Source organism: Callorhinchus milii, unplaced genomic scaffold, assembly GCF_018977255.1.
Source record: "Callorhinchus milii isolate IMCB2004 unplaced genomic scaffold, IMCB_Cmil_1.0 Scaffold1, whole genome shotgun sequence".
In the NCBI taxonomy this organism is placed as follows: domain Eukaryota; kingdom Metazoa; phylum Chordata; class Chondrichthyes; order Chimaeriformes; family Callorhinchidae; genus Callorhinchus; species Callorhinchus milii.
The window spans coordinates 119,887,185-119,909,893 of NW_024704742.1; the positions used below are offsets into that span (position 1 = coordinate 119,887,185).

The 22,709-nt window shown below is 40.0% G+C and overlaps 1 protein-coding gene across 5 annotated transcripts in view; it reads right to left on the reverse strand.

Moving 5' to 3' along the window:
* erbin (erbb2 interacting protein) overlaps positions 1 to 22,709 on the reverse strand; it is a 143,318-nt gene that overhangs the window by 41,092 nt on the left and 79,517 nt on the right. For all 5 annotated transcript variants that reach the window (XM_007892113.2, XM_007892112.2, XM_007892114.2 and 2 more), the window contains 6 exons: positions 16,334 to 16,412; positions 14,846 to 14,935; positions 11,101 to 11,157; positions 3,970 to 4,033; positions 3,237 to 3,311; positions 516 to 660 (listed from right to left, as the gene is read on the reverse strand). In XM_007892113.2, the coding sequence (XP_007890304.1) occupies positions 516 to 660; positions 3,237 to 3,311; positions 3,970 to 4,033; positions 11,101 to 11,157; positions 14,846 to 14,935; positions 16,334 to 16,412 (510 nt within the window). The remainder of the gene's footprint in view (positions 1 to 515; positions 661 to 3,236; positions 3,312 to 3,969; positions 4,034 to 11,100; positions 11,158 to 14,845; positions 14,936 to 16,333; positions 16,413 to 22,709) is intronic.

Below are 22,709 nucleotides of genomic sequence, written 5' to 3' on the forward strand. Positions count from 1 at the left end.
GAAAGGTCTTTAGTCATGATCTAAGCGAAGGGAAAGAGGGGCAAGGCAGAGGGATTGGAGATGGGAGTTTCAAAACTTTGGGGCGTAGTGGCTGAAAGTGCAGCCACTGACGGAGCAGAGGGACAAGCAGAAGGCCAGAGCCAGATGAGAGACTGCAACGGGTAGCAGAGTGGAGAGAAAGCAGGTCAGAAAGGTAGGGAGGTGCCAGGGCAAGAAGGGATTTTGTAGATCAGTGAAAGGAAGCCAATGGAGCCTGGCAAAGACTATTGTGATGGGGATACAGAGTTTAGTGCGAATAAGGTCTGAATCAGTTGTGGAGCTGGGGAGACCGGTGAGGAGGACATTGTTGTAATCAAGGGTGGAGGTGATGAAGGTGTGGACGAGGATTTCGGCTGTGTTGGGGGAGACATCAGTTCACTTTAAAATAAATTGTTCAAACTATAACTTTGGGCTCATGGAAAATATGTCTCTGTTAAAGCATTCACTATATATAATAATAGAACTCATAAACAAACCAATAGAATCAGGTAGCTGTTGGAGTGCATTGCTGGAAAGCAGCAGATCCTGCAGGTTCTCACAGCCTGATATGGCATTATCAACCGTCTCTATGTTGTTTTTGGAAACATCCAAGTAGGTCAGCTGCTTTAATTTGCCAATGAACTAGAACGACAAAAGAAAAGGCTTTTGAGCACTGTATTTCAAGTCACATTTATAGGGCCAATATTTAGGATTATTAAACACAGCAAAGAATGCAGTAGATTACTGCATTTTTAATAAAAAGATATAGAAAGTTTCACGGGGCCTATTGAATCAATGCAACAAAAGAACCTTTATAATTTTTTTTACATTAATCATTTAGCTCAGAGATTCAACTGCGGTGGACTACTAAATTAATTTTTTCATCTAGATGAACAATAACTGCACTTAACATAGTTAATACCGGGTGCAACTTAAGCTATAACATTGAGCAGCACAGCACCACAAAGTGTCAGGGGCACCTGACAACTTGCCATTGACAAACTCCTTCCAAGCTCCTTACATGTCTATGGCACAACCATTGTAAGCCTTCAACTCTGATTGTTGACTATCTGGAAAACTGTTTTAATTTCTTTTTTTCAGGCAATATTTAATGAAGATACTGAAAATATCCAGAGTCCAAACAGCCCTCTAATAGTCAGCATTCTGAGCAGCAATTAACCATGTTCGGTATACTTATTGATTATCTGCACACAAAGCTGAAAGAAAATGGGTGAAAAGTTTTGAAACGATACTTTGTGAAAAACTGAATTTAGGATTATTTCTATTTTGGGCTTTTGAGTAGGTTTCCGATTGTGATGCAAGTATTCTCAGCCTTTGTGCGTGAATGGAAAACTGGTAGAACTGGTTGGCCAAAGGACGAAGGAGCTTCAGCAGACCTGGTGGCACCCTGACTGGTGATCGAATTCCATATGTGACTAATGCCTTACATACAAATCGGTAACTAGGGGTACAGAACTTTGAGAGAGGAGGAACAAGAAACATGCTTGTAGAATCAATCATCAATTAATTGCAAATATTGCACTTTCTTCAGTTAGTATAACTGTGGCATTAAAATTGTTTTTTAATCTTTTTTTCTGTACGTTACTTTATTATAGATGTCCTAATCGAGCATCCTTGCCAACAACAAAATTACATTTGTTTAGCGCCTTTCACATCGGGAGGACGTCCCAAGGCGTTGGACAGAGAGTTACGGACTGCTGAGCGGAGGGAGCAAATAGGATGGTAGGGGGTTAGGCGGTTGGAGAGGTAGGGGGGAGCAAGACCGTGGAGGGCTTTGAAGGTGAGGCCCAGGATCTTGAACTGCATCCTCTATGTGATGGGCAATCCTCCAGATTAATTAATCATTCACATCAATGCTGTTATTGGGCCATGCTGGCACAAATGCTGCCAAATTTATCTACGTAAACAGTGACTGCACTTGCCAATAATTAATAGTAAAGGGTTTTTGGAGGTTTCACTTCGAACCACATACTTTTTGCATGTACTAATGCATACAGTGAAGAGTTTCCTACAAAAGGCTTCATAATAATAATCCTTGCATTTGATATAGCACCTTATTACGTTGTCAATATGTCTTAAAACGCTTCACAGGATATACTGTAAAGTGGATTGACTGTGTACTTTGTTATCCACTCTGGATCTGATCTTACATTTCCAGATACCTAGCTCCCTCACCCATCCACCCTGAATGAGAAACTTGTATTTTTATAGAAGTTTGAGCTCAAAGTGATTTACAGATTACAATTGTTGCTATGTAAGGGGGACTTCCCATCTCCAACTTATGAATTGTAAATAAGAAAGGGTAAGTGTGGATGTCTGAACCCTTTTTGAACACTGGTAATTCCAGTTAGAAATTTATGACCCTTATAACTGTGGTGTGCGACTAAACATTGTTCTTTTTATGTTATAATAATCTTTGCACTTGATACAGCACGTTATCACGTTATTGAGATGTCTCAAAGCACTTCACAGGATATGCTGTAAAACAGATTGACTGTATTTTGTGTGTGATACACGGCAGCCAGTTGTGCATAGCAATGTCTCACAAACAGCCATGGAGTGCATGACCAATTTTATTTGGGGGTTTGTTGGCCAGCACACTGGGAGAAACTCCCTTCTCTTTTTGAATAGCGTCATGGGATTTTTAATGTCTTGATCATTCAGTAGGGACCTTGGTTTGACGTCTCATTCAAAGGATGCAATACACACCCAGCATTGCATTGGAGTGTCATCTTAGACTACGTGATTCCCAACATAAGGCTTGAAACCACAACCTTCTGACTGAGAGGCGAGAATGCTTCCATTTAGCCAAGCTGACATCAGTGTCAGGTCTTCACCATGCCAAACTCACATGACTTTTCCTATTTTAGCTGCTGCCAAGATGAATTAGAAGAAACTTCTGGCGTTATCATCAGTTTGGGCCCAAAACCAGCAAAACCTTGAATGCATTAACAATAGCCCCTTCCAATTACTTTCATATGAAGCTCATCTCTTGCCAATGAACAACTGAATTATACAGTTGCGTCCGTTAACAGTTTAGAGCGGGTCTATAGCACGGTTGCACCATGGTCAGCTTCCTGTGCACAGGAAGTGACATTGGTGACGACCATTTTCACAGCATACCTTATTATAAAGAGGTCTGACCTTATGGACCTAAATTACTACATTATAGACTAGTACTAGTGTTGTACACATACCCCAGGGAGCACTGCAAGCCTATTGCCATCCATCCAAAATTCCTTTAGTCCAGTCAATTGTTCTAATACTTCAGGCTGCGGGAGTGAAAAAAGAATTCCTTTAAATCACTTTTACATACAACACATCTAAGGAATGCATTTTAACAACACATTTGGTTGCAAGTCCAACCTAAATCAGCATATCTAGAAGTGACATTTCTGATTGAAGAGAAAAGTCCCACTTCAGGCAGGCAGAAATTTAAATTTAAAGTTATTAATTTGCACCAAAACAACAAATACCAGCAGTTTAGCTCAAACATTTGAAGAATAACAGATTCTGCATGTTATACAGCAAAGATTGAATTAAATCTACATGACATATTGAAATGGTTATGTGGAGGGACGAAAAGAAATTAACTGCATTGACAACAGCCAAAAGCTGCAATTTAGTAAAACCCTGAGTTACCAATTGTCTGAGCCCATAAATCCTGCTATGACCTCCTTTTCTATGCAATAACCCATATAGCACACATTGCACATTTTTGTTCATAAAAAAACTCAAGCATTTATTTACCGCAGATTTTAGAAGAGCCCTGTTCAATCTCAGTGAATCATGCTTTTCTTTAACCTTGAACAAACCTCTTAAGCTGCATGTAATCTTTTGTTTTTTGATTAAAGATAGATTTTAAAAAGGCAAACAGCTTTAGGAATGGCAAAAATGCAGAGACCCTTTTTTTTAACAGGAACTACTTACCACTTCTGTGAACTCATTACTTCCCAAATCTAATCTCTCCAACTGGGTGAGTCTGTTCATGGTTCTACAAAATCAAGGAACAGAAAAACAGGGCAGGAGACATGAAACAGATTAGTGCATGTACTGACAGTTTATGGAGATTTAAATTCCAAAGCTATTTGAGATTTCTGTTGCAAGATAGTTAGCCATAACCCTACAAAATTCACCAAGACATTTTAGGAGTTATGGCTAAGATTATAAGTAACCACAAATATAGTCAAAGCTAACCAGTTTACTACACAAAAAAACTGAATTGTGGGTTTTGGATTTTAAATAAGAGATCACAACAAAGCACAGTTGAACAAATACTTAAAAATAGTAAAGATTACTTTGCTTTTAAAAAAAATGCATCAATCACTTCACATACTGTAGGTACCTTTCCCTTACTGCTTCACTTCTTGTTGGTTCTGTATAATGAGATTCGATAAGTGAGTGTTTCTAGTGCGTTTGCAATTTGAAGGAGATGATCAAATTCAAGACTGTATAACAGCATCCTCAGAGTATTTTTCCAGGATCCCACAAAATAGATCTATGAATACTAATCATTTCACATAATGCATGCAACATACTAAGCATGTTTCGGCAGATAGCACACTGTGTTAAGAGCCATAATTAACAGCCAAAATCTGCAATTTTATATTTTGAAGCACATCATTGTAGTTGGAAATAAAAGCCTTAAATTTTGTACGAGTAGATGAATGATGCAGCGCAGCTGTGCTAAGAAATGCATCTTAAAATTGCTATAAAAGAAGACAGCTTCCCTTGGTTATGTTCTGCCTAGTAGCTTCATTACTTATTTCTGTCAAAATGGGCTTATCTTGCTGCTGCTGTGATGGGAGTGCAGAACAGGATGCCTGGCATCCCAGTTCAATGTAGGAATTGGATTACAGGCACGTTAACACAAAATCATGTCCCATAATTAAGACAGTCTCATGCACATGCATTTCTTGAAATCCAGAATTCTCTGCTCTGTGAGAAATGGTAATTGAATTACCACTCTTTAACCCATTTAATCTTCTATTGAATATGCAGGTTGAATGATTGTTATCAGAACAGCCAATAACAACCCTCCTCCCATCATATGAAGGTAATGAAATACCTGATCACATTTTACAATGGAGTGCTCATAACAAGACTGCCCCAATATAAATAATCAAGTTGCCATCCAAGATCCCTCCCCCAAACCCCCATCCATCTGTACTATTCTACAACCAAAATACTACTGGAATATAAAATGTTTTTATGTATTAGCATTTTGAAATCCCAACTTCTAAATGTTTAATGCAAGACTGTATCAGCTACCATCCTGCTCTCTCCCTCCGCTCAGCGGGCTCCCGCCTGCTTCACGTCCCACTATTGGCAGGCGGGCCTTCCACCACTCTGCTCCCACGCGCTGGAACTCCATACCGCAGTCCCTTCACCTCAACCCCTCCCTTGTCATCTTCAAGACCCATCTCAAGACCCTCCTCTTCGACTGTGCTTTCGATCTCCCTGCTTTCCCCCCTGCCCTCCACCCTCCCCCACCTCGACCCCCAGCTGGGGTCCGTAACTCTGTCTGTCCAGCGCCTTGGGACATCCTCCCAACGTGAATGGCGCTTTACAAATGTAATTTTGTTGCTGTTGTATCAGTCTTATTGCAATAGTTGCATTGAATTTTAACCAAGGACAGTAATTTAATTCTGTTGGTGAAGGTAGAACTGCAGTCTCACTTGGTTTTATATTGTAAAACCTGTAAAAACTTCACTATTCACCACTTCAATGGCAATTTGTTTTCTTGTATTATGCCAGGCTACTTAGGTCAAATTCTGTTCTTCAAGTTCACATTTTAGGATTTGCTCATTCTCTGATTTGTAAGCATTTCACCCAATCCTTTAATAATGTCAATGTCTGGTGGAGAATATTTGCTCTGTTGACTGTTCTTATCACCATCAAAACATTCACATGGATCCAAAATCACACCCAAGCAAAGATAATCACTTTTAAGGAACTGAGCAGACTGCCACTGGTGAGCTCATTGTAAAGTTAAGCTGCTGACTGAGCTCCCTCTGGACTTCTTTATGGCAGGTCAGAGGTCATATTTTGGCTCTGACAGATGTTTGCAAAGAGTTTCTCAAACACAGTGGCACATTGCACCAAAATCCCTTTAGCTCACTACTTTTTCAGGCAGCAAACAGGATTCGTCCTTGCGTTGAAGCAGCATGCTGCCATGTCACTGCTCTACATTTCTAGACAAACAGACCTAAAACATTCAAGCATTTGAAATATCTAAATCAATTCTAACATCTGGAACCTAAAAATGTACAATAAAACAGTTGATTTTATTTACCAAATCCTTTATTTTACAGATGAAATCATACCAAGGAATTAACCTACACTGTAGTATTGTTTTAAGTTGAAACACTCAGATGGAAGATTGGGGTCTGTTTAACTTAACCTCTCACATAGAAAATGCCAGCATGAATCACATTAGACCTTGGAGAGAAACATGGAATCTACAACGCAGAAGGAGGCTATTTGGCCCACAGAGCAAGAAGAACAATTGAATCCCACTGCCTGTTTATCCTCACAAGTGCTGCCTGGGTTCGATTCCCGGGAAGGGCGAAACGTTGGACAAGTTTCCTTAGTCCACACGTCTCTGATTATCTAGCAGTAAGTAGAAACCTGGTTGTTTGTCAATTGGCAGATCATATTTCCAGGGGTAATAATCCCTTAAAAAAAAAATAATATGGTTACTCAATCCACAACTGTTTGTGGGACACTCCCCAATCGGCTTAAATAATAGAATAATAAATAAGTCCTTGCATTTGATGTAGCGCTTCTCATGTCTTCTAGACGTCTCAAAGTGCTTCACAGACAACAACAACTTGGATTTATATAGTGCCCTCCACGCCGGACGGCGTCTCAGAGCACTTCACAGTAACAGATCCCGGGACCGAGCCAGGGGGAAGGGGAGGAAGGTGACCAAAGGCGCTGTCGAAAAGAAAGGTCTTCAGCAGAGATCTGAAAATAGGAAGAGAGGGGGCGAGGTAAAGGGAGTGAGGAAGGGTGTTCCAGAGCCTCAGGGCGTAGTGGCTGAAGGCACGGCCACCGAGGGTGGAGCAGAGGACTCGGGGGACAAGGAGGGGGCCAGACCCGGAGGAACAAAGGCAACGGGTACTGTTTTGAGGAGAGAGGAGGTCAGAGAGGTAGGGGGGTGCAGAGGAGTGGAAGGATTTGAATACATGGGTGAGGAAATCGATCCTCACTGGGACAGGGAGCCATTACAGTCTGGCGAGGGCTGAGGTAATCAGGGAGCAGAGTTTGGTGCGGGTGAGAATGCGGGCGGCATAGTTTTGAATAATCTGGATTTTAGGGATGGTACGAGGAGGACATTTGAATAGTCCAGCCAAGAGGTGACAAAGGCACAGACCAGGGTTTCAGCAGCTTTTGGAATGAGGCATTAGCGGAGACGGGCGATGCGTCAGAGGTGGAAGAAAGAGGCACTGGTGAGGGACCGGATGTGGGGGAGGAAGGATAATTGGGGGTCGAACCTGACGCCTAGGTTGCGTACGGGTTCGGAGAGTTTTAGGGGGAAGTCGGGTAGGTGGAGGAGGTGGGAACCATGAGATTTTAGACGTTGACAAGAGCCAAAGAGTATGAATATACTGTATTATACATAATATACTGTAAAGTGAATTGACTGTATAGTTGTGCGTGAATCGCGGCAGCCAATTGCGAACACCAGCATCCCACAAACAGTCATGACCAATTGAGTGACCAAATTATTATTATTATTTTGTTGAGGGATTATTCCGTGTTTCGCCCACAAAACACAAGTCAATTCACTTTACAATATATTGTGTGAAGAGCTTTGAGACGTCTCGAAGAAGTGATAAGGCACTACATCAAATGAAATGATTATTATCATTATCCTAATATCCATTTCACATCCCTCTCTGTCAGAAGCCCGTCTACTTCCCTCTTGAAAGCCACAATGGACTCTGCCTCCACCACCCTACTCGGTAGGGCATTCTACATCCCAACTCTCTGACAAAGCAAATGTTTGTAAGATACAGCACAACAACCTATCACAATAGAACTCAAGTTCACTTGCTTTATAAAGCACTGTCTTATAGAAGTTGGTTGTTGTTGTTGTCATTATCCACACAGTGAATTAACTGGGACATATTTTCTTTGTATAACTTGAACTTATAATAATAACTTATAACCCATAGAATTTGCTGGTTCTAATCTTATTCTGAAATGAGCGAACTGATATCAACCAGGGAGGTGGTAAAGGTGCTACAATTACCCTCACTGCCACTTGGTTAGGGAGGAGACAATCAGCTCGGGGTTAGGCACTCTATTGGTTATGTAATGCCTTTTGCTAAAAAAAGCTCAATTGTGGATGTTGGATAACAGGGGCTGTTAAACGACATCCTGACCCTGTGTGACCAGGGCTCCCTCTGCCTCCTTGACCTCTCCACCGCCTTTGACACCGTGGACCACTCAATCCTCCTCCACTGCCTCTCCTCCCACCTCAACCTTCAAGGCTCTGTCCTTGACAGGTTCAGGTCCTACCTTTCACACCACCTCCACTTTGTCGCGGAAAACAGCTTCTCCTCCAGCCCCCGCACCGTCTCATGCGGTGTTCCTCAGGGCTCGGTCCCCTCCTCTTCACCCTCTGCATGCTCTCCCTTGGTGACATGGGGTAAATTTCCACATGTATGCAGATGACACCCAACTCTACCTCTCTGCCTCCACACTCAACTCCAGGACAACTGGCATCCTGACCGACTGCCTGTCCGACATCAAGTCCTGGACGAGGGACAACTTTCTCCAACTCAACGTCAGCAAGACCGAGGCCCTCCTGATTGGCTCGCGCCAATGCCTCCGCACCTCAGGCGCCGGCAGCATCAGCCTCCACGACTGCACACTCAACCTCACTATGCCAGTCAGGAACCTGGGAATCTTGTTTGACCCTGAATTGTCCTTTCTTCCCCACATCCGCGCCATGACTGGCACTGCCTACCACATCCTCCGCAACATTGCCAGACTCCGCCACTGCCTTACCCCTCAGGCTGCAGAAACCCTCACCCATGCATTCGTCACCTCAAGGCTTGATTACGGGAACTCCCTCCTCATCGGTCTTCCCAACTCTTCTCTTCACAAGCTGCAGATCATCCAAAACTCTGCAGCTCGTGTACTCTTACGCACCAGGCTCCGTGACCCCATCACTCCCACCCTCGCCCGACTCCACTGGCTCCCCATCCCCCAGAGGATCGAGTTCAAGATCCTCGTCCTCACCTTTAAGGCCATCCATGGCCTTTCCCCCCTACCTCTCTGACCTGCTGACTCCCTATGAGCCTGCCCGCTCCGCTCCCTCCATTCATCGGGCTCCAGCCTGCTCCGTGTCTCCCGCCCGACACGTCCTACCATCGGTGGCCGGGCTTTCAGCCTCTCTGCCCCCACACTCTGGAACTCCATCCCACGGTCCCTTCACATCACTTCTTCCCTTGCCTCCTTCAAGGTCAGTCTCAAGGCCTTTCTCTTCGACCGTGCCTTTGGTCTCTCTCCCACCTCTCTGCCTTCCCTTACCCCTACACCACCCCCCTCCCCCATGCTCGGACCCCGACACCTGACTGTTCAGCGCTTTGGGACTTCCTCCCGACGTGAAAGGCGCTCTATAAATGTAATTTTGTTGTTGTTGTTTGGAATCATGTCTACTATTTGCATTTATGATTTCCCCAGCTGATAGAAAAGAAGAAATTCTCCTCATAGGGTTTTGGCTAAGATAAATTGGGGAATTTATGATCACACAGCACAGAAACCACCCCTAATTAAGTACTTAGTCAGAAAAATTACAGGATGGTTGGTATCACACTGACATATATCATATATATACATATATATATACACACTGATATATATATATATATATACTGATATCACACTCTGCCTCCAACCTCTGGAATTCCATCCCCCAGTCAATCTGCCTCGCCGCCTCCTGAGCCTCCTTCAAGTCCCGCCTCAAGACCCTCCTCTTCAACCATGCCATCGGCCACCCCCCTTCCCCTCCCCTATCCCCCCCAACCCCAGCTCAGATCTGAAATGCTGTACTCTGTCCAGCGCCTTGGGATGTCCTCCCGACGTGAAAGGCGCTATACAAATGTAATCTTGTTGTTGATACAACTTTGGAGATTGAGACTAAGCCACACTGTTTAGTGGGGTGGGAAGAGAACTTTATTTGGGATCTAAGTATCCTATTTCTGGCCTATTCCTCTCAACCCTCTTCTTCGACCATGCCTTCGGTCACCCTCCTACCCCTACCCTCCCTGGCCTCCACCCTCTTGATCCTAACCACCAGCTCGGGTGCGGATCCCTAACTGTCCAGCGCCTTGGGACATTCTTCTGACTTGAAAGGGGCTATACAAATGTAATTTGTTGTTGACCTGAATACTTGGATAGACTGAATAGCCAAAATAAAAATGTTTCATTCTTAGAATTATCATTACTCACTCCGATCTTAACAGAAAATAGCGAAAGATTTGGGTTTGAAATCTCATCAAAAGTTTCACAACCATTTTGCTGACATTACTGTAAATGCTACCACGTGAATGACCCGCTAAGTCAGGTACTGGATATAGTAACACTAGTATGCACCACATGTTTTTTTCCAGTAAACCATATTCTGCAAAATCTAACTTGTTCTTAAGATTGTTTTCATAAGCTTGTTTAAAATAGCCTCACATTGGAAGAATTATGATCATCTTAGTTGATCAGCCCTTATTTCTTGGCTTTTTTTAAAAAATGATGGGATCAGGGGAGAAGACTTAGAAAAGTTAACGAGCTCCAGCAGTCTGACAGAGATGAATTAACACACAAAGAGCCAAGGTCACTGAATTGACAATTCTGCTTCCTCACACCACTGGGACATTTCCTCTTTTGTTGTGAAATCAAACACTCAACTAGTTGAATATAAACATTCACAACTTTTACCAAGATTGTTTGATGCTTTCAAGTTCAAAATGGGATACTAATGGGAAAGCATCATCAAATTGAAAACTTCACACTAAAACTTTAGATACAAATTAGATACAGTATAATTCTTACTTTGGTAACATCTTCAGTTGATTTTCTCGCAGCTCTAGAATCTGCAGTTTAATTAATCTAAAAAAGAAAAGACCATGTAAGCGAGTGGACAAAAACAGGTTAATCACACACCAACTTGTGCTCTAATAAGTATGACTGTATTTCAATAAGGTATTACAATGTGCAGTACATACAATTTAAAATTTGAAAATTATCACAAATCAGTGCTGGCTTGATGAATGAAATGATAAATAATAAAAATAATTCTTGCATTTGATATAGAGCCTTATCACATCTTTGAGACGTCTCAAAGCTCTTCACAGAATATACTGTAAAGTGAATTGACTGCATAATTCTAATGTAATTTTCAATCTTGCAATTTGATCCATTGATCAGGCCACATGGACAATAGAAACAAGACTTGTATTCAACACCAGCATAAATCCAGGCAATTTTAATGCCCTATTTATAACTGTGTTAATGTAATGTTTCTATATCAAATCAACTCTAAAGGTCCAACATGAATCAGATTTGAAGCGCTTATGAATCAGGTTTCATAGGCATCTATTAGCCCCAAAAACAAATTGGTGAAGCCTCAGGCCCTGGGTTCAAGAATTAAATCAATGTATACGTATGGCTCAGTTTCACTCTAGCCAATGACTTTGCGAAATGAGTTATTAGCAAACTGCGGAAACAATTTTATCAGTAACCAGATAATTCATAAATGGTCACTTCTTGGAATGATCAGTTTAGTGGCACTTACTTCAACTGTTGTATGGTTTACTCATGCAATATTTTATGTATTGGATCGAGGCCACGTTTTCAGCCACTATACCCCGTAGCTTTGGAACTCTCTCACCCAATCCCTCCATTTTATAATTATAATTCTTGTGTTTGATATAGTGCCTTAACACGTCTTCGAGACGTCTCAAAGCACTGCACAGAATATACTATAAAGTGAATTAACTGTATATTTTTGTGACATTGCACCCTCCTTCCACTCTTTTAGATCATGAATGAAGACCTTCTACTTCAACCGTGTGTACAGTCACCGTTAGCTCAGTCTCCGTCACTATTAAGTGCTCCGAGACATCCTCCTGGTGAAAGGCGCTATACAAATGTAAGTTGCTCTTTTATTAATCATTGTCAATAGTATTTCTTTGTCCGTCTTGTTCTGGCTATGGAGATGCCATTACAAACAAAATTCAGTACTCTGCTTATTCAAAAAAAAAGTAAAATGTAAAGAATTATGAACGCTCTTAATGTACATAAGCAGTTTGTTACAGTAGTGATATTTAACCCACCTATATATCAGCACAAGATAACGTGGCAGCATTCAGGATTATTTTCTTTTTTATCTGCTTACAAATCACCACGATGAAAGCAGATTTAGAAAATATAATCCAGTACATTAAGACTGTTCATAAATCACTGCTCCTTTCAACACATTGTTCAAAGAAGGACTGAACTATTCCTCACAATACAGTAATCTGTACTCCTAAAAGATATACTCCAACAACAAGCCATAATGGAAATGCTGCAGTGTTCAGTTGCCGCATCTCCAATTACCAGGTTCACCAGGACTACCAATCATCCACACATTTAAACTGTTTATAACCAATACATGTCTAACAGACATCTGGAAACCCTCATAAGGTACTGCGATTACTTGAAGTATTGAATGTCATGGCTTACAAAGAAACAATGAACAGAAATACTGACCTCTGTGCATGCAGTATTCAGACCACGTTAGTAGCAAATATGACTTGTTTATGTGTCAAGTCATTTCTGAATAATCTCAGTACTTTTCCCAGTTAGCTGACAGATGGTATGCTAATAGTTATAAACTGCTTATGTTACCTTGCTTTAGGTGTCGGCCTAGCTTATTTGGTAGCACTTGCACCTTCAAGTCAGCAGGTTGTGGGTTCAAGCCCTATGTTTGATATTTAAATTCACACAGGCTGACACTCAAACACAGTGCTTGGGGTGTGCTGCACTGTTAGAGTTGCCTTCTTTCAGATGAAATTTAAACCAAGGTCTTGCTTGTCTGATTACTTACTGAACCAGGACATTTTACTACTTGAAAGCTGTTTTATAAGAGCAACTTGTTGGAACTAAGCACAAAGGAATATCAGGAAAATTATATGGAGAATGAAACCTCATTTATACCTTCTGCTCTTTATCACACCTAATAAAGAGTTTGGGAATTAAAACCACCTTCAAATCAAGCCACTCGTCTCATACTGTAATGTGGAGATTCAACCTGCTCCTGAAATGGTTCACTTTGTTACCTTTCTCCCTGCCTTGAAAAATCCTCTTAAAACATTTCTCTTTGACTGCTCTGTTGGTCACACCTTATTAATGTCTTATTTCTCTGCTCGGTTAAGGTTAGGTGCACAATTACAATAGTCAAATGTTTTGAGGCTATATAAATGCACAAGTCTCAGATGGACTCTGGAACCAAACTCCAGTAAACTGGGAAAATTCATAACAGGCTGGTTCAATGCCCCCGTAGCTGAGTTATAAGTGTACAGGAAGTGGCAGCCTGGCAACTCGGAAGTCAGTCATTTTTAAGGCGAGGAAGCTGGCTAGTTAGCTTGACTGACCACTGACTAGCACAGGTCAGCATTATACCTACACTGTAAGTGAGGCAGTGCTTATATCACAGGGTTCCTTCAATGTCGCAATCTATAAATGTAGTACTCAATCCTTTTTATCTAGTTCCTTCTGGAAACCCCTAATAATTGCTTGTTCTATCAGCTGTGTTGGGAGTATAAGAGAAAGCTGAATACTTCTGAACTGTTCAATCTAACATGCAACTTAAGTTTAAAAATGGAGGCAGATTTAACCCCTCATTGCACCATTTTCCATGCAGACATCATTGAGGTTGAGATTTTGCTCCTGGCTGGCTCGAAGAGCTATGGCACCCTGACTGCCACATTGGCTGAGAATAATTAACTCAGCCTAGAATGCATTGAACCTGGGACAACCTCCTGACTTGTATTTCTTTTTGGTCAGCCCACAAAATACACAGTCAATCCACTTTGAGATGCCTGAAAGGTGTGATAAGGCGCTTTATCAAATACAAATATTATTATTGTTATTATTAATGTCACCAAGTAGCTGGGCCGAACAACCTGTTTGAAGCTGAGGATTCTATGCATGTAATTTTATGCATGTACCTGGTTATTAGTAATATAAGTTTCTGCTGTTTTCAGGCAGGAATATACCATTTGTGTCTCTTACCCCTCCCATCCAGCCACATAAAAGATTACTGGAAAAAGTTCTGTCAAAACGTGGTGATCATAGTGTTCCTGGGGTCAGTCATTGTATTTTCACACACGATTTGATTTGACGACCACATCATTACATCCTGGAAAATGACTCCATATGTAGTGCTGATTGGCAAACACTGTAATTAGTTCTTTCTCAGCATACCATCAGTTGAAAGCAAATTCCTTTGCAGTCAGCAGTTAAGCAGTGAAAGAAAGAAATATACTTCCTATCTAAAAACCTAGATAACGTTCAATTAAAATTGAAGTTTGTTTCAAGAAGCAGAATATGCAAATGAAACAGTTCAGTTGAGTTAATCTCATTTCACATTTCCTTTAAGTGAATGAATGTTCAGCTATAAGACACTCACTTAGCAATAGTAGAGGGCAACAAATATAACTGGGCCAAGTGTTATATGATTATATCAGGCACAACTTAATTTATTTTATGACGGAGGGGGGAAGAAAGAGAGAGAATAAACAAGCTCACTTACTTTCCGAAGTTTGCTGGTAAAAATTCCAAAAAGGCATCATTTAGGTAAAGCTGAGTCAGATTTAGTAACTGTGTGAAGCCTTCCGGTAGCCTGGAACAAAAGGTCAGTGTGTTTAGTGGGGAAGCGGGGGGAGAGAGCTGAGGGGCCAGTCCCTTAATATTTTGACATGGGGTGGAAATGGCAAGTCTGCAGACACCAAATTGATTGCAAAATTTAAGATGTTTGGATACAATACAAAAATGCATAAGAATGTCTTGAATGTCAGTCAAACGTAAAGGGAATACTTAAAAATCCCAAACCCGTACTGAATTCCGTACTAGTACTGAAAAATAAGTGAATATTTCAATGTCAAGAGCACATTATTATATAAAATAAGGAACTTGTTGATTATACAAACACTGAATGCCATTATGCAGGATAGCAATTGAAACTAAAATGAAATATTTCTGGTGTAAACTGAGCTAGGGAATACAAATCAAGCAAAATGAGATGGAAACACTAAGGTAATTGGCAAAAGTTTTGCAAATAAAGGAGGTGGAATTAAAGGACAATTCTATATTTTGGATCATTGAGCTTAAAGAGTGAGGCAAAAGAAGCTAAATTAATTCTCATGAGAAAAATATTGGTGTAAAACCCAAGCTGCCTTGTTTGCAGTCAACAATGCAGTGACAGACTATCAGTCTTCATGATACCACACTGAAAAGTAAACTCCGTTTTAACTACCCTAACCAGAAAAAACTTCGAACACATTCTTTATTAAACCTGCCTAGTTAAAGAGTAACCTCATGCTTTGAACTATTCCCAATGATGTTTATCTAGTGCAATGGATGTGGATTTTGTTGAAGCATTAGAAAAAATATGAATTAATCAGTCAAAAAGATAGGAAAAGCGATTTTTCTAAAAATTGCATTGCACACTGAAATAAAAGCGAGTTGGATAGGCTGAAAATGGATGTTTCTCATTCCTATATTCTTATGAAAAATCCACGTTTTGCTAATCTCCAGTTATAACTCACTCAGACTTATAACTTGGTATATCACACCTATATCACCAAGGGGAACAAAACGATGCTTGCAAGCTGCATTGTGAATGAAGAATAATGAGAGTTCAAATTTAATCCAATTTTTTATATACATTTGTGTTATAAGCCCAATTAAATTATAATAAACACCCCAAAGATGTACTTGGTATCATTTAGTAATGCCCCTTTTAAAACATCAATACTGTAAATTGAAAATAAAGTATTCTTAAAATCCAGTACAAAAGGATTGGTTGCACTGCGATTAACATACAAGTAAGGAAATGACTTAAAAGAGATAAGCAAGTGACTAACAATTAGGATTTCGTAGGATACAATATTCCAAAAGGCAAATGTTCCACAAACCAACTCCCCCCCACCCCCTCCCCAAAAAACATGTTTTTTATGCATATCAATATTTATTGTGTTGATCTAACACAAATCCATTCAAAAGAACAAAAAAAACTCACTTTGCAATAGGATTTACACTGGCCTCAACAACAGATAGGACCCTGCAGTTTTTGATATTTTCTGGAAATTCTTGAATGCCTGAAAGATATTTAAAAAGGTCTATTTATTCCAACAGTTACACATCAGCAAAAAAAGTGTCTAGATAAATGTTATATAGATACATCCTGCTTCGAAATAAATGATACAGGACAATATTTGAAAAAAATACAGACCATTATTCTTTAGTCTAAAATTTATTTACACCATGTACATTCCACAATGTCTATATTGTAATCAATTTTAGAAATGCTCCCAATTCTGAGTTTTTAAGCACAATCTTACATTGTTTCTATCAACCATTTTATCCACATACACAAAATGGTAGATTTTAAAGTTGGCAAAGGAACATGAATTATTAAACCGTATCAAGATTCAAAGTCGTGTCATTTTTATTTTGCTTAAGTAAGCTCCTGTTGACGAAGACTACTGCATGCTCTTTGTTGCAACACATATGCACCATATGTAAGATATTAAGTCCTGAGAATATTTTAAAATTGTGCGACTTGGTGAGACCACATCTGGAAGTATTGCCTGAGGTTTTGGTCTCCCTCATTTCACACCAGGTTTTCATTTGTTGGAGAGAATGCAGGAGAGGGTTGCAAGATTAATTCCAGAATGCAAGGACAGAAAGGTTGACTTCCATTGAACAGTTTCTCTTTCTCTCTTGAACGAAGACTGGGGGACTAGGGGGAGAAGAGAGGGACAACTCGCTGCAAGGTTAAGATTTTAAAGGGTTTGGAAAATATGGATCGTAATATACCGTGTGCAAAATTACAGAAAGGTGACAAATATTCAAAATATGAACAAGACAAAACAGGAATCGCAAAAGACTTTTTAGTCAAGTGGTGGACCAGAATTGGTGTTAGAACAAGCTACCAAGGGCTTCAAAAAGATAAGTCCCTGTCAAATAAAAGGATTCATCGTTAGATTTACAGATGGTTACTTCAAAGTAATATTGTGGTAAATTGGATGGGTAAACTAGATGGACCCATATCGTGTAAAATTACATCCAATGTTACAGCACAGAAACCAATCATTCATCTCAACCAGTGTTTATTCTCCACATGAGCCCCTCTTAATCTCCTCTCCCATATTCCTCCATTCCCTTTTCCCTGATATATGCATCAAGTTTCCTCTTGAATATGTTGAAGCAGAAAACACAGTTTCTGGCAATGGACATCACATTCTCACCACCCTCTGTAGAAAGAAGTTAATAATAATAATAATCCTTGCATTATCATTTCTTCAAGACGTCTCAAAACGCTTCACAGAATATACTGTAAAGTGAATTGCTGTTTCTATTTGGTGGGTGAAATGCAGCAGCCAATTGCTCACAGTAGTTCCCACAAACAGTCATGGATTGAGTGACAAAATGATTATTAATTTTAAATTCCTCCCTTTTAGATCTGCAGCTGGCTATCTTATATTCATGCCTCCCCTGTTTTGGACTCAACAACAATTGTAAATGGCCTATTAATGTCCACCTTATTCAACCCTTCCATAATTTTAAACACCTCTATCAGGTTTCCTTAATCATCTCATCTCCAGGGAGAAAAGCTCCAACTTGTCCAATCTTTCTTGATAGTATATCGACTCATCTGTGGTAACAAGACATGATAATAACATCCTACTATTATAACCCTCAGTTAACTAAACTGTCAGAGGCTTCACACTTTATATTTTTGTGGTGAAACAAATGCTTGATAAATTTAAAATAATTAAGGTACAGTATGTACACATATATTTCCCTGAAAAAAGTTTACAATACTTAATGATGGAGATTTTTAAGATCCTTTGATATTGTAAAGGTGCTTTGACAGTCTTCATTATAAAACAAGGTTTTTAAGGTGCTACCCAACTAATCTGCTCATTTGACAGAAATTACTACCAGAAACTAGATTCAAATGAATGAGATGCCAGAGAAGAGGGCTCCCATTCCCGAGAGTTAAAATCCTAAATTCCAACCCTCATTTGAAATTCAAAACAGAATATCCTGAACAGGCAAGTTTCCCCATTTCTACCACACATTCCAAGGTGATGAGTATAGTAGAGTTCTCTGGATTTTCAGCTGTGATACTATAACTCATCATTAAAGCATCTGGCCATCAGCCAACCACCTGAATACAATTTCATGCATGAATTAAAAAAGTTTCGCAAATTTAGATAACTTTTCAGTTTCAAAAGGATTAAAAGCTATAGCATCAATGATGTCTATGATACATAGAAGACCAGTTTGTCAATCTCTTATTCAGATATAAATTAATAGACATCAAGTCCTGTGAAATCAGAAAACAAAGGAGGATTTGTTCCAAGACACTCAACTTTTTATGAAGAATACAGTGTGTGTTCTGCAGAATTTGTAATCTACAACGTTAATACACAATTGGCCTTAAAGTTACCCATCCAAAAAATAATCTAATACTAACACAATTTATCAGTGATAGTGAAAGTTTCAAGTAATTGGTTAACCTATTTCAGGTTTAAAATAATAAATAATAAAATAATGGAATTTTTGTTTTTAAAAAAACATTTGCTCCAAATGGAAAGGGCACATAGGCATCACTGCACATGAAGTGGAATAGTCAGGCTCGCATGCACTCATGGTCCATAGAAATATGAGGGAATGCATAATAATAATCCTTGCATTTGACATAGTACCTTAGCACGTCTTCAAGACGTCTCAAAGCGCTTCACAGAATACTGTAAAGTGAATTGACTATATTGTGTTGGCAAAACACGGCAGCCAATTGTGCACTACAGTATCCCACAATAGTCATGGATTGAGTGACCAAATTCGTATTTCTTTATTTTTTTTGAAGGGATTATTAGCCCCAGAAAAGCGATCTGCCAATCGACTAACAACTGGGTTCCTTCTTCCTGCTAGGTAAACAAAGGAGTGTGGAGTAAGGAAACTTGCCTAACATTTCGTCCTACTCAGGTCCTCTTGGTTGCGAGGTAAGCGCTCTAACCAATACGCTACAGGACTCCACGAATACAACAGTAAGGAAAATGCTGTTCTGGTGCCTTCTCTTCTTCCACACTTTAAATCAGACATAAAGCTGTAGCTCTACCATATGATCCCATTGATTTTTTTTCCCTCAATGATCTATTCCTATTTTCTAAATGAACTGCACTTTCATCATCTTTACCCCAAGTACTGGAGGCCCCAGAAAGTAATACAATGAATATGCCCAATGAAATACAAATATTATTTTTTTTACTTCAGGTCAGGAGCAGAGGTTCCTTTGCACTCCTAGCCTTGTGGTTAGTGCACTCGCCTCGGAAGTGAAAGGACCTATGTTCAATTCCTAAGTAGGGGAAAACCTTTGGTTAGTTTTCTCACTCCAGCTTCCATAACAGTAGGTAGGAACCTCGTTGTTACTCGATTGGCGCATTGCTTTCTGAGCATAATAATCCCTAAACAAAAGTCAATCCACTTTCCAATACATTCTGTGAAACATTTTGAGATTCTCAACAATGTGATAAGGCTCTATATCAAATGCAAAGATTATTACCATGCGCTATGTGCTCCAACCACCAGCCAGGTCAAAGGCAGAATAAACTGCTTTAATGTAAAGGTCTGTGTCAGTTTGGAGTTCTGAAATAGAGGAAACTCATTCTGCAGATCTTTCCTGAAAAAAATCTAAATTTTGTGTACCCTTCATTGACACTAATCTTTGAACTAGAGCAATAGAGCAAGTTAAATGTATTGAATGCTGTAAGTGAACAATTGTGAAGAACCAACATCATTCGAAGTGTGAATCGCCACCAAATGTCTACTATAAACAGTGCTGAGGTACTGTGAATCATTAAACCCCCTGCTCCTAACACCACCTGGAGGTTTCAGTTTCACGTGAGATTTGCATTCAGCAGGTGCAAATCACACAGGCATAGTACCTCAGTCAAAGTTCTCAGGTCAACCATCACATGGCCTAGGAACACTGAATGCGTAATTTTTAATTATATTGCAAAGCTGGTTGTGCAATATTAAAAAAAACACCCAATTTGGTGTTTTGGAACATTTAATTGATAATCAGGCATTTAGAATGAATGGTTCACCCCGATTCCAAGAAATGTTGATCAAGATGCATTGCAGCAATCGCATTTCCTGCTTCATATCGCTATCCAGACAGGAGTGAAGCAGTTCTGGATCCAGCAGTATAAATAGAACTAAATTAAACAGTGCTAATTTTAGAATTAATAGCTGACAAGTTGTTGCATTTTCGAAGAGAAAACAAATTCTCAGGACTGTGCAGGCCCCAGTCCTCCCTGTTGTGATCCAAGGCATCATTTCACATCTCCTCCACACTCCCCCCACCGTCTCTCCGCCCCGCCAAACCCATTGGGCAATGATCTTTACTGGAAGCAGGCACCGAGTACACTTGGTTGCCAACTATTCTGTTTAAAGCAACTATATTTACAATATCAGATGATGCACGATTTTAATTTCAACAAACAATTCTTCAACATAGCAATACACAAAACACTTCAAAACACAGGCGACAGGGACGACTTACATGCTTTTGTAACCGAATGAGGAGAAATTGGAGGTTTTCAATCTAGTTCTCAACTAATGTCATCCTTGTTAATTCAAACTATTGAATGCCATACCTTCTGCTTTCCCACTCCTTGCATAACACTAAGATTTTATCGAAACATCTGTATCTTCTCAAACATTCAATATTTGGGGAAAGTCGTGAGTTTTGCTTTGTACCTGCTTTATTGCCCAACAACAAAACAACAACTTGCATTTATGTGGTGCCCCTCACTCAGGGAACTGCTCTTTAGCATCAGTTAAATTTGGTCTGTTACAGTTGCTTACGTAGTGCTTGTTGTGTGAAAATGAGTGTCAAAGCTTCTAAGAGTATAAAAGTACTGCATGTAACAGAATGACATCACCCATTTCTGCACTCGTGCATCAGTTACACTTTCACTGATGCTAACTGTGGAAATAAGTGTCCAATGGAAGAATGATTCCACCACCAAAAAGTAGACTAGCCCGTGAGATAAAGAGTTCTGTTGCCAACCAAACAGCATAAAGTAATTCATGCACTCAATAGTTAAGTGGGTAAATGCATCTCACAGTGTGAGGCTGAGACAGTTAAATTCCAGGTTTGTTCTCTGCTGAGTTGCTGATCTCAGCCAGGGAATAATAGACCTCAAGCATTTTCAAACCTATGGAGGAGACAAGAGAATAAATTCAGCCTGAGTTCCTTCTGCTGATACTATGCAGAGCACAGGCTGAAAAGTGTGGACAGGATCAGGAGCAACTGTGATCGCCCCTGCCCACCCTCCCTCCCCTCCCAAACTCACGTGTCTATCATCTTGCCTCGATATAAGAATAGCAACTTGAATGAGGTGCAAGATCCGGCCAACTCCTGTGAAATCAAGCACTTAGGATGTTGTTTTCCAAGAACTATGAACAATTTGAAACAAATTCCTCCATTCGTTCTTTTATTGTGGAGTCCTGCAGCTCAGTGGTTAGAGCACTCGCTTTGCAAGCGAGAGACCTGAGTTCAGTTCCAGGCAGGGCCAAACCTTGGGCAAGTTTCCTTACTCCACACGCCTAATAATAATCCCTCCAAAACCAAAAACAATAATAAATTGGTCATTTTCAATCTATGACTGTTTGTGGGACATTGCTGTGCGCAATTGGCTGCCGAGTTCGCCCACAAATATACAGTCAATTCACTTTACAGTGTGTTCTGTGAAGCGCTTTGGGACGTCCCCCCGACGTGAAAAGCGCTATATATAAAAAAAATATTNAAAAAAACCTCAGTAAAAGAAAACACAACTTGTATGTAATACGTCTACCCTAAATCCCAATATTCAGATTTTCTAAACCAGCTGGTGAATGGCAATTATCCTGATCAAAGAACAATGGCCACCATTTACTTAAGAGTTTAGTTTAAATAATTTCTGAGTGCAACACAATACAAATAAAGGTTATGAACCTCAGCTCTGTAATAATCATACTTTCTACCAAACTTGAGTGGAGAACAGTGGTCCTTTATTGGTTTGCACGCATCTTGTTACAGTTGTGCATCAAATAAGGGGACAGAAATTGCTTGGAATTTATGAGGATCAACTTTCAAAAGTTTACAGTTCCACCCACCAATTAAACATAAAATGAGTTTTTTTTTACCCCCTACAAAATGAGGCTGTTGTCAGAAACAAAGGAAATTAGATCTCTGCTCTCATCCAGCATGAAAACACCAACCCAGTAAACAAATGGGTTTGAGCACAGATGTCCAATTTATCATACGTACCAATATAGTTCATACATATTATGTGCTCTGCATATCTAATAATGCTTTGCATGAAAGCAAATACAAT